At 35.2% G+C, this 13,560-nt stretch overlaps 1 protein-coding gene across 1 annotated transcript in view; it reads left to right on the plus strand.

Moving 5' to 3' along the window:
* Positions 1 to 13,560, plus strand: part of RTTN (rotatin) — a 160,544-nt gene that overhangs the window by 66,621 nt on the left and 80,363 nt on the right. Inside the window, exons 24-27 of the mRNA XM_028103002.2 lie at positions 2,426 to 2,614; positions 3,559 to 3,798; positions 4,999 to 5,143; positions 11,054 to 11,208. Of these exons, the coding sequence (XP_027958803.1) occupies positions 2,426 to 2,614; positions 3,559 to 3,798; positions 4,999 to 5,143; positions 11,054 to 11,208 (729 nt within the window). The remainder of the gene's footprint in view (positions 1 to 2,425; positions 2,615 to 3,558; positions 3,799 to 4,998; positions 5,144 to 11,053; positions 11,209 to 13,560) is intronic.

The following is a 13,560-nucleotide window of genomic DNA, read 5'->3' on the forward strand; positions in this document are numbered from 1 at the left end:
TAAATGCATGTCCCCATCCCCATCTTTCCAACTGGATATGGTTCAGGTGTACAGAAAAGTTGGAAGAACTATACAGTGAACGTGTGCTTACTCTCTCAACAAATTTATTTATACGTGATTTTTCTCTGATGCATTTGAAAATAAGTTTCAGATATAATTTTACTTCCCTCCTAATTTTTCCAGCATGTACCTCCTTAAATTAAGGACACTCTCCTATATAACCACTGTACTATGCATGATCACATCTAAGAAAATTAAAAATCATTCTGTAACGTGATCCAATTTCTCCAGTTATATCCAAAATAGTAATTACTCTTGGAGGAGAGCAAGGGGAGTAATTGACATGAAAAGGGAACAGAGAAACTTTCCGAAGGGATAGAAATGTTCTGTAGTTTATTCTGAGTGATGGTCATACAAATGAATGCAAAAGTAAAAATTCTTCAGGCTATATATAAATAGAAAATCTGTGAATTTTAAAGATAAGTAAATTTGTCTTAATAAAACTATGATTAATTTATAAATAACATTCCATAATTTGGTAGGTCTTATTACATGTACTGTGATCATTTTCCTTGCTGTATAATATTCTTTTGTTGTATTTATTTACCACAATTTGTTCATTCTCCAGTCAGAAGGTATTAGGGTTGATTCTGGGTTTTTGTTCCTGTATCCACTCCTATAAACATGTATGTTTCCTGGTATAGTGTGTAAGAGTTCCTTTTAAATATATTGTTCAGAGTGAAATTCCTTGTTTGTAGACATCACCCACTCTTCATGGTCTTTAGATTTGGCTAAGTAATCAAACTCACATGACTTAAAATAGGCCTTGCTTGGAATGAGAGTACATGTGTGGGTGCTGGGAGCTGTCTTGGCTTAGACGACCCATGTGCTGGTAGGAAATAAGTTCTTGAGGTAAGTGTGCCATAGGCATAGTTTCCAGGACCCCACAAAACATGTTATGTGTAAGAGCCACAGCACTAAGGGTTGCTCAGGGCCGTGGCTTCCCATCATGCATTTACGGTTTATTCCCACACCTCCCAGCCCAGAGGTGAGAGTCATTTTTACCGTAAGCACAAACAGCAGTTTAGTAATATTGTTGACATTCCATATCTACTTGGTTGTCCTGGGGCAAAGGGCCAGAATTCGCTCAAGATAAACTTTGTCCATAGAGAAGAACCCCTAAGGGTTTTGTTATTCCTTTACTCACGGTAATGTTATTTTAAAAATTGTTGCCCATCTGGTGGATGTGTAGTGTTTTTTCAAACTGGCTATGATGTATTACCCTGCACTTTTCATTCCTTTCTTCCTTCTTGTTCTTTAGGCTTAATTTGCAGTTCATTTTCTAACTTACTAAAGAATTCCCCATTGATCAGTTGCCTTGCCTTTTTTTATTCAGTGTGAGTCCTTTCAAGTGGGCTCTGTGTCCTTTTGTCAAGGCCCCACAAGTCTGTTAGTATTTTCTTGTGTTTTAGTACAGAGAAATATCCAAGAATCACCTTTTATTTCCCTATCTGAGACCTAGTGTTAGCCATTTATCTAAGGATTCTGGGTTACTTTTGTGGAAAATTTCGATTTTTAAGATTATTTTCTTAAACTATTCAGCCTGATTTATATGTAGAACTCTCCCTTAGCTTATTTATTGAGACACGTGAAATGAAAAAGCACAGTAAAGTTCCCCTGAGGAATCTTACCCAATTGTATTTATTTAATATTAGTCACAAATATGTGAATTAGGGCTTTGGAATATGTTTTTTTATCAAAATTATTTTTTAACAGTTGAACATGCTAGACGTTACTGTCCTGTAAAACACTGTTAAACTTGGACTGGTTTAAGAGCTGTTGCTGTTGTATCTGTTCTTATATCTAGAAATATTTCTGGGTCTTCTTGGTGACACTAGTGGTTGAGTTTATTGATGATGCAGCTGTGTTCAAGTAAAAATATTAGGTTGTGATTTTGTCACTTAGTGATTCCTGTGAACATAAGGCAATTCATTTAGTCTCTTTAATACTCATTTTGATTATCTGTAAAATGGGTATCAGTGCCATGCATGGAACTGAATGAATGGTGGATAATATATAGCGTTTGGCATAAAGTAGGTGCTCATGTTCTAGCTGAAACCCTTTATGTGTGACTCACTGTAGCTGCAGGCCTTGACCTCAAGGGGTATTAGTCATCTCTGCTAACAACTCTAATACAACACAGAATAAGGAAGTCTTCATGCAAGAGTTTAAAATATTTTGGGGAGTTTAGAGGATAGCAAAAGAATAAATGAAATAATATGTACAGCATGATAACTTCAAAATAGGGGCTATGAGAGTGATCTCCGTGTTACTGTGAGAACTAGCCCTCATTTATAGCTCCATCCTTTTATAGTAGTGTTTAAGAATTTCAAAGTTCATAATTATTTGTATACATTTTCTTTAGGTATCATCTACCAGTGCGTGTAGTTGGCCACCATGCTGTGAGTCCTTACTCCATAGTTTTGCCATTATCTGCTGATTGCTTGTCCTTGAAACCGGTCTCAGACATGCTGAGAATAGCTTGGAACTTGTCCTGGTATCATGGGAGTGATAATCTGTTGAAGCACCTGAATTCTGAACCTAAAATCCAAGAGTAAGCTGTTATGTTTAGTTGAAAAAGTGTTCATATTTAACAAATTATAAGTAACTAGTTTGGTTTTATTCTTCCTTTAGGTCAAGTGGCTTTTTTACTTGCTACCATCTGATCCTCTTTTTCCACTGATGATTATAATTTTTACTTTGTTTTAAAGATTACATGTGTTCATTACTTTTTAGAAACCATCACACAAGGAAATTTTTTTTTATTATGTTATGTTAATCACCATACATTACATCATTAGTTTTTGATGTAGTGTTCCATGACACAGGAAATTTAAATTTAAAAGCATATGCTTTATGCTGTTTTAGAGATTATATAAAGTTTGGTTATTATTTTTAAAATTTTTATTTTTTTTCAGAGAGTGCACGCACACGAGCGGGAGTGGGGGCTGGGGGGCAGGGGGGTGCAGAAGGAGAGGCAGAGAGAGAATCTTAAGCAGGCTCCATACCCAGCACAGAGCCTGACACAGGGCTCGATCTCACGACCGTGAAGTCATGAACTTAGCTGAAACCAAGAGTCAGACCTTAATCAACTGAGCTACCCAGGCACCTCAGGTTTGGTTAGTTAATGGATATAAATCTCTAGGGAAAGTAGTCTGGATTAGAGTCAAAGTTCAGTAAGTATGTATATATATAAATGTTATCATTACTGTGATGATGATGAAGATTACTTTGGAATATCCTAATATTCTGATCTATCATTGCTTTCTTGTTTGAATGAAAGTTATATTTCTGTGAGCAGGAAAATGTCAATACAAACACTCAGAATGCTAACATAAAACTCTAATTGACAGATACATACCAGATTTTCTTTTGGCCCTGAGTCAGCCTTTAAAATGAAGATAAAACAATTTTTTGGAGAGAGTTTATAATAAACCTAAATGTGAGCTTTTATTCAAATAGTTTTATGTTGCTCTTCCTTTGTTTCTTTTTGTTTAGATTTTCAGATGCATTGAAGTTATGCACAGAGGACACCCTTGCTCTGCAGATGACACACACAGCTAGTGCACTGAGGGACTGTCTTCGTTCCATTGTCGAGGCTGCAGCTCACAGGGAAGTGAGGGCTGCTATCACGAGCATGAGTTTTTATCTTCTGAATGACAGGCTGTCTTTAAAGGGTGGTGCTGGCCCATGTGGGGTTACCTGGAAGTGCTTGTCTTGGCACACCACACTGAACAGGTCAGTATATACAGCTCAGGGCTTCCAGTTTCAAAGAGCAGGATTGAATCGTATTTGGGTCTGTCTCCGTATCTTTGAAGATAACAGCATGTATTCTTGTTGCTATCGTTAGAGAAATGTTTTTTTTCAATAAGAAAAACTGGGAATTTCATTATGTGTAGTAAATAATAGCGAAAGAGAAAAATTTTCTTAAATCACTGCATTTTGGAATTCATAATAAACAACACAGTTTTTATATCCTATCAGAAAATTTTATTTCACTATCTCACAAAAGGAGATGATTAGGATAAGACATGGTTGAACAAAATGAATGTTTATTGCTGTCCACATTGTAAGAGAGCCAAAACATCAGTGAATCGACTGAGAAGTTTGGTACACCTGCAGTGGGCTGTTTTGTTTTGTTTTGCTTTTTTTTTATTCTTAAGAAAATTCTCCTACTTTTCTTTTTACCCTGAATTTCATGAAGTTGATTGCCGCGTGTGGCGATTCTTTAGTAGTTATTGGGAAGCCTCTAGCTCATAAATTTCACATGTTTCACTGGTAGCAGATGGCTGCATCTGAGACAAGACGGACAAGCAGCCATTGACAGTAGCTTTCCATTTTAATCTTCATGTGAATTTAGTGTAAGATGTATAACTTTCTATTAAACATAATGTGTGCAGTTTTCAAAGTGTGAGGTTAAGTGAATTTCTGAAATGGGGACTCAAAATGGATCTCTCACAATTCAGATATCTAATTTGGCTTTTCCACTGGTGTGTGTTGGAATCAGCCAGTACCTCCTTATGAGAGAGGTGGCAGTTGAGCATCAGGGTTTTTGTAAGTTAGTTGTTAAAACACAGCCATTCTTAAAAATGAAATTACATAAACTTACAGTTAAATTCTAAGAAAAATAAAAGTAATGATTATGCAAATATCATCACTTGCTGATTATTTTACAACATGTTACTGATACCTGTGTTCTTGAGGTGATTCATACCTATTATGTCTGTGTTGTGAAAAGGCCACACAATGGTGTACTGCTGTGTTGTCTCTCTGTGTGTTATGTTGGTGGCTTGCAGTCAGCAATGGGGGCATATTTACACTATGAAAATTGGCAAACACAAGAAATCCTCCCACTCCTTACCTGGTTGTTAAATATTTATCAGCACACCACTTACTGTAAAGAGCTAGAAACCATGATAATTGTCTTTTTGATTGCAGGTTTTTACAGGTGCTTCCTGCTTGCACTGAAGATGAGAAACTGCTAATAGATATCATACATTTTTTAAATAAGTTATTGAAGGAACAAAGAAAAAACTCATCAGTAGAACTTCTAAACTGGCTTCTAGAATTACTTCTTAGACATGTAAGTGTTATTAAGGAATTGGATTTTAGGTGTGAGAAACGATTTGTTTGTAAAAATTAGTAATGCTATGTAATGAAAAGGCATAATTTTTATATAGCCCACGTTTAGTAAAGTAGTCTTCATGTTGTTTGAAAGTGTTTACTGAAAACTTTGGAGTAGAGAAGATTTTTTCCAAGAAGTTACATAAGGTAGAACCTGTAAAGAAAGAAATCTAAATATTACTACTTTATAAAAATAACATGGCAGTGAATAAGACAAAAAAACTTGTCTTCATGGAGTACATTCCAGGGGGTGGAATGGACAGAAAACAAAGATTTTCTGCAGGTGGGAGCAATAAGTGTGAAGAGGAAACATAGATAACGAGACAGAGCTAGGCAGGCATGGTGGGATGCTACTTTGGACATGATGGTCAGAGAAGGCTCGCCTCTTTGACTAACATTTGGCCAGGGCACTGAGTTCAGTGTGGGAGTCAGCCATATAGGTAAGGGAAGAGTGTTCTAGCCAGAGAGGAAAAAAATGCAAAAGCACTTAGTTGTCAGGGCCATGTCTGAAAAACAACTAAGAGGTCCATGTGGCAGCAACAGGATGAATAGAGTATAGTGGTAGGAGATGAGATCAGAAGGATGTTCAGAATCAAGCTCAAATAGAACCTTATAGGCTATGGAGCTTAACCTATATGAGAGAGAAAGCAGGTGGAGGGTTTTGAGCAGAAGAGTTACATGCTGTGACTTCAGTTTAAGAAGATCGTGGTAGCAGCTGTCTCTGGAACCATAGGTAGCATGAGTGGAAGCTGGGAGGCCTACAGTAACCCAGGGGAGGGATGGTGGTAGCTTGGCCTAGAGTGGGAATGGGCGAAGTGGTGGAGAAGGCAGCTCTCTCGCTCTCGCTCTCTCTCCCCATCTCTCCTTCTCTCCCTCTCTCATACACACACCTGTAGGACTGTGACTAAGTGTGGAAATTATGGTTCTGGACTACAATTTAAATGTTATGAAAGATGAAAAGCAAAAATAGCATCACTAACAAAAGCTCAGAGATGAAAGGGGTAGATCAGATAGGAACATAAAATAAGTCCAAAATACCATAAGCAAGGTGCTATATGTACATGACTCTGTGATTGGATTTTGTATTATGTTCTTTGATATGCCTGTGTTTTCTGAAAAACTACACTTTTAAATTATCATAGCAAGTTTTTCCTTAATAAACTTTATTTTTTATATTTTTCTCTGGACATTTTTTCTTTCAGATTAACTTTATTTTCAATTTGTGTAACTTACAATGAAACAGTTATCCAGTAGGAGGGTATTTATATGTAGGTTTTATTGACTTCTGTATGTATGGCAAGAAATACTTTAAATATAGTTAAAAAGACATGATAAACTGAGAAAAATATAACACAAATGAGAGATGATGGACTAATTTCCTTAAAGTACATAATAAGGGAAGCCTTAAGAAGATGATTGAACTCCCAGAACACATAGACTTATAAATTTTGCTCTCCTATTACATTCTTGAGGATGATTTCAAAGTATCATATTTACTGTACTTTGATTTTCTTGTATCATTTAATTGTTAAAAAAATTAAAGCATTTGGAGGCAGTTATTTTCTGACCATTTTTAATAAAGCAAAACAGTAAAACCTTATGTCACTATAGTTCCTCCTTCAGCTTTTAGGCAGGCTTAAATATTTTAGAGATTGGATATTAAAATATTAATAAAAGAATCTTATGAAGCTTTTCCTCTGAAAAATCGATTTTTGATCTATAAATTTTTTATAACTTCATAATCTTTTTAGTCTTTTTTTTAAAAAGGATAGTTTCTAAAACAGCCTCCTCCTTAGGTTGAATTCTTGGATTCTGAGAGTTATGGTTGCTTTGGGTTGTGAAAATAGTGGTTATAGTGGGCTTAGGTAGACTCTTTTCTTGAAACTCCGTGTAATAATTCAGTGTTTGCTTAAGAGACTTTGTACATGGTATATATGGTAGAAAAATAACTATGCATATTAAGATATATTCACCTAAATTATATAACTATAGTTAAAACTTTACATTTATTATGAATTTTATAGTATGGCATGAGTGCTGATGCATATTTTATAATTTATTGATAGTTTTTTTTTTTAAAGATTTTTTTATTTATTTATTCATGAGAGGCAGAGACAGAGAGAGAGAGAGAGAGAGAGAGAGGCAGAGGGAGAAGCAGGCTTCCCGCTGAGCGGGGAGCCCGATGCAGGACTCGATCCCAGGACCCCGGGATCATGACCCGAGCCGAAGGCAGACGCTTAACCATCTGAGCCACCCAGGCGCCCTAATTTATTGATAGTTTTGAAATTAAAATGAAATTTCTACAAAATTCTGAATGATTGTACTGTAATTTTCATGCAGTTTTAGAGAAGGATTTTTGATATAAATTAAATATATTTGACTTTGGTATCCAGGCTGTCTTTGGTTGGGAAAGCTTTTACTTTGTCTCATATGTTATCATCACTGGTGTTATAAATAACAATAGAGTGAGCAAAAGGTGAGCAGTGGACTTAAGCATCCACTATTAAGAGAGTTTACTCTCTGTCATGCTACAAGGATTAAATTATTAAGTGTTATGTAAAGAGTAATGTTCAATGTAAAGGAAGCTTGAAAATAAAGTCAAATGCCTTTTAATCATCTGAAATGGGTAAAATAAGTGAGAGATGATTTAAGGTCAGTAAAATAGTATTTCCAAAGGAATTATTTTCAATGTATGGACATAATATGAAAAAGTATATGAAAGCCATGGCAAAAACTAGTAAAATTAGGCAGAATACTTGAATACTTGATCAGGCAGAAGATTGCGAATAGGAAGTATAAAGAAAAATCAGCTAACTTACCGAGGGAAGATTGAGAAACTTTCTCTTGTGAAAAATTTGTATGTTTATTGGAACATCTATTTGTTACAAACATTTTAGGCACTTTAGGGATTTAGGACACCACTAATTTACATTTTAATGTAATGATGATTTAGTTAATATATATAAAATCACCTAGAAGTGCTGAGTTTGAATACCTTTCTTTTCAGAATGAGTTTTTTGAGGGAAGGTCATAAAAGTGGGGCCATAATTTCTGTTTTTGGGGAGGTAGGCTATTCAGAACTATTCAGCATATGTCTCTCTGTGTTGGTCGACTTTCACAGGCACATGTGCACTGAGAGTTCACGGAGGGCAGTGCATGTCCTATTGTTGTAGGTTGCTGATGGATGGTAAAGTGGATGTGATGAGTGGTAACTGTGTGGTTAAGGAAAATGAGCCATCATTGTAGAAATGGTTGCTTTTGGATGTTGGCGGTGACAAAGTAATGGTAATGGTAGTTGGTTTAAATGTGGGATTGAATACTAATGTCTAAAGACAAAACCTTCACGTATGATTAAGCACTTGAGACCAGTAGGCATCAGTAGAGAGACATCTCTTTATTGTATATGAGGAATGGTAATTCATCCCATATTTTAGAAGTGATGTTGCTGAGGTTCTATTCACATGTAAAGTTAGAAAGGGAAGAAGATCTCAGCAAGTACTAGCATAAACAAGTTATTAACAATGAAGTTTTTTGGAAGAATCTTAGTTTCAGGTGTATACATACTATAACATATTAATCTATCAATCAGGAGTTTCTACTTAATTTTTATGGGTATATCAGGATTAATAATTCCTGATAGTAAAACTGTATTTTACCAAGATGGAGTTTACATTAAAAACAACTTTCTTATTTTGTCAGTATTTATGGGACTTGAAGTAAGTCTTTGGTTATTTGGGTCTAAGAATACTATAGAGTATGTATATTTATTTTTATGATTTTTATTAAATGTGTATTTTGATTGTTTTATTCCTATATAAAACATAGAAGTTGTAGTCATGTTTTATGTAATTTTATTTGATCCAAATGAGGTACTTCTTGTTCAGGATGAAAGGAAAGCTGAAAGAAAAATGCTGCTTAGGTATGAAACATAGTAAAGTAAGTTAAAAGTAAATTGGGGACATCTGTCCCCAATACTTTCTAAAAGCTCTCAGTTGTATTCTTTATAATTGTGTGTACCTGATTGAAGTATTCTGTATGTACTGCATAATATAAACAAACTAGAATTTTCTTCCCATTTTTTTTATTTCCACAAAAAGAATGCAGTTATTTTTTAATTGAGTTCTTTAGGTGAAGGATTTCATAACAATCATAATTACATCTTGATTTTATCTCTTTTTGTATGTTGTAATATGCAGAATTGATGTGACATAATATGGGGGACAGAATATTAGCTTTGAAGTAAGATGATTCTCAGGTTGAATCCTTGCTTTGTTCATTCATAGGACTGTGGACAAGTTATATAACCTCTTTATAAACCCCTCTGCCTGTCTATAAAATATGAAAATGCACATCTTCTAGTTTAGTCAAAAAGTGGAATCTTTTTTTTTTTAAATTTTATTATGTTAGTCACCATACATCATTAGTTTTTGATGTAGTGATCCACGATTCATGGTTTTCATGTAACACCCAGTGCTCCATGCAGAACGTGCCCTCCTTAATACCCATCACCAGGCCAACCCATTCCCCTCCCCTCCCCTCTAGAACCCTCAGTTTGTTTCTCAGAGTCCATCGTCTCTCATGGTTCGTCTCCCCCTCTGATTTCCCCCCTTCATTTTTCCTTCCTTCTCCTAATGTCCTCCATGCTCTTCCTTATGTTCCACAAATAAGTAAAACCATATGATAATTGACTTTCTCTGCTTGACTTACTTCACTTAGCATAATCTCCTCCAGTCCCATCCATGTTGATATAAAAGTTGGGTATTCATCCTTTCTGATGGCTGAGTAATATTCCATTCCGTTATATATGGACCACATCTTCTTTATCCATTCGTCTGTTGAAGGGCATCTCGGCTCTTTCCACAGTTTCACTATTGCGGACATTGCTGCTATGAACATTGGGGTGCATGTGGCTCTTCTTTTCACTACATCTGTGTCAAAATAGAATCTTGCTTTCTTTCTCTTTTTAGCACAGTGCCTATGCCATTATAGGTGATCAATAACTATTCCGTGTATCTTTAACGCTGTTTGTTAATAAAACATTTTCTACTCTTAGTATTATTAAAAATAATTACATTATATTTCTTTAGCTACATTTTTTTTAAAGTTGGAAAGCAGGAAGAAATTTAAGTAGTACTAGTTTTATTTATCAGCCTATCAAATTGGCAAAGATTGCATCAGTAATAATGCTCAGCATTGGTCTTCCCCCACCCTGCTTAGTTGTATGTATTTGTGCATATTTTGCAGAGACAATTTGGCAATATATGTTGAATGTATTAAAACAATTAAAGCTATTTTTGCTTAGAATTCACACAGGATATAATCAGAGTTGAACACCCTGCTGCACAGCTCAGTGAAATTAGAAATCACCCATTCTTTAGTAGCTGGTGTGGTAAATCCTTACGGTTGAAAAATAATCAGTAAAATAATTTTTTTTAAGAAATACTGATAACATTAAGTCAAAAAGGGTAATAATAGTGGGTTTTTTCACTTGATCTCAGTTTTGTTAGAAATATGGAATTGTGTGTATGTTTATATGCCCACAAAAAGAATAGTGTGCACCAGGAAACTAATAGAGACTATCTCTGTGAAGTGTGATCATGGGTGGTTTTTGTTTTTCTCTTTGTGCTTCTCTATATTATACTCAGTTTTCTATAATAGATGTGCTGTTCTTTTGTCGAGATAACATATGAAGCACCTTTTGAGTTTAGAACGTAACATCTCTATTAATGCACTAGAGACCCATACCTACTGGCTAGGTAATACAACTCTTAGGTTGGCCAGAATGTGATATGTAGCAAAAATCTTTATAGGAAACAACACACAGCTCAACTGGAGAGTAAATACGTTTTTTTACAAATATATTTTTTAGAGTCCAAACCCACTGTTAGACCTGCTGGTTCTGACGGAGTCACAGGCACGAGAGGAAGTGGATGACATCCGGACTGCTGTCAGGCAACAGCTCCAGAAAGAACTGATTGCTCTTTTCAATACCTTGCTTCTCAGTTTCATGGCAGTTACTGACAGGTACCGTTTGTCGTTGAAGGTTTGGGGACATTGATATAGAACCTAGTTTCCTTTTGATTTCCAAATCAAGGAAGAAAGAATTCAATAATAGTCAGAGCTGACTATTATTACTGTTATAAAACAAACAGTATCTGTTTGTTTTTATTTCAGTGGAATCTCTGGTAGAGCCTGATTGTAATTTCACACACACACACACACACACACATACACACACACACAGTATTTTGCTGTCTCTAGGTTTTAGGTCTTAGTCCTCTCTTAATAGGTTTTAGGTCTTGGTCCTCTCTTAATTCTCGGAGCAACTTACCCATTTCTATGACTTTATGACTGTTTTTACATAGATGATTTTTAAGTGTGTATCTATAATTCGGACTTAAAAATTTTTTTAATTAGATAAAATTTACTATTTTAACCATTTTAAAGTATACTGTTGAGTGGTTTTAATATGTTCACAATGTTGTTCAACTGTCACTATTTATTCCAGAATATTTTCATTACTCTGAAAAGAAACTTTGTACCCATAAGCAGTTCCTCCTCATTTACCCCTTACCCAAGCCTATGGCAACCACTAATCTTTCTGTCTCTATGAATTTGCTTATTCTGGACATTTTAAATAAATGGAATCAGATGTATGTGATATTTTGTGTCTGATTTCACATCGTGTTTTCAAGCTCCATCTGTATTATAGCACATATCAGTGCTTGTTTCTTCCTGTAGCTGATTAATATTCCAGGTATAAATATACCACATTCTGTTTATTCATTTTTCTGTTGGTAGACATGTGAGTTGTTTCTACTTTTGATTATTATGAATACTGCAACTATAAGCATTTGTGTACAAGTTTTGTGTAAACACATGTTTTTAGTTCTCCAGTATATACTTACAACTAGAATTGCTGGTTCATGTGGTAACTCTGTGATTACTTTTTTGAGGAATTTTGTTTTCCATAGCAGCTATATCATTTTACATTCCCACCAGCAATGTATGAGTGTTCTAATTTCTCAACACCTGCCCTAACACTTCTTATTATGGCCATCCCAGTGGTGTAAACTAGAATCATTTTGGTTTTGATTCCATTTCCCTAATGAGAAATGATGTTGAGCATCTTTTCATGTGCTTAATGATTATTTGTTATCTTCTCTGGAGAAATGTCTTTTCAAGTCCTTCACCTATTTTTGCATTGGGTTGTTGTTGTTGAGTCATCTTTACATATTCTGGACATTAACCTTTTATCAAATATGATTTGCAAAATTTTCTTCCATTCTGTGGGTTGTGTTTTAACTCTTTGGATAGTGTCCTTTGATGTACAAAAGTTTTTTTATCTGTTTGAGGTCTTCCTGTGCTCAGGTCCCAAATCTCTGCTGGGAGGAAAGACCTGATCCCACACACATGACATTTGAAACAACTAACATGTCAAAACAACACTAATTCAGCTCAACACCTGACTAGATCTCAAAGATCAGCCTCCTAACCAAATCTTGTGACCAAATGGCAAACCATTTCTATGGGAAACTATTAGGTACTTTGCTTTCAGTAGCTCTTATATACAAATATTTGACATACAATCACAAATGGAGAGAATTATAAAGAAGTAGGAAAACGTCACCTGTAATTGAGAGAAAAAAGTCATTGGAAACAGACTCACAAATGTCAACTATTAGAAGAACTTTAAAGCTATAATAAATAATATTTTCAATATAAATTAGATGAAAAGATGGACAAGATAAGTAAAAATATGTAGAATATCAATAGAGAAATGGAAACTGCAAAAAAGAACTAAATAGTAATTCTGCAACTGAGAAATACAGTTTCTAAAGTAAATAATTCATTGCATGGGCTTAGCAGCAGACTAGACACAGTATAAAAGAGGATTAGTAAATTTAGAATACAAGTCAATAAAAATTTCACTAAAGAGGGTCACCTAGGGACCTTCTGAGGTACTGAGAATGTTTTATATGTTGTTATGCTTGTGGTTACATGATTATTTACATATGTAAACCATCCTGTAGTGTATATATAAGATTTGTGAATTTTACCTCATGCATTTATGCCTCATTAAAGTACTGAAGACAAGAACAAAGTGAATCCATAGTAGACTCTGGAATGTGTATGCAATCTCTTGGGGAGGGGGCTTATTAAAATATTAAGATCAGTAGCTCAGGAATCTACATATTAAATAAGTGCCATAGGTAGTCCCTTGGGCTAGACTTTGAGAAACAGTGCAATGGACTGTTCTTCGGGTGTATGTTCTTTGGATGTTGAGCAGAACTTGCATAGCGAGGATGAGACCGTTTGGGTGTGGAGCTTGGGGAAGGTTCACAGGGACCAGGAGAGGGAACTGGTGGCAGCTGT

This window comes from Eumetopias jubatus, unplaced genomic scaffold (assembly GCF_037043125.1).
Source record: "Eumetopias jubatus isolate StellerSeaLion01/CBP00866 unplaced genomic scaffold, mEumJub1_p1.0 scaffold_16, whole genome shotgun sequence".
NCBI lineage: Eukaryota > Metazoa > Chordata > Mammalia > Carnivora > Otariidae > Eumetopias > Eumetopias jubatus.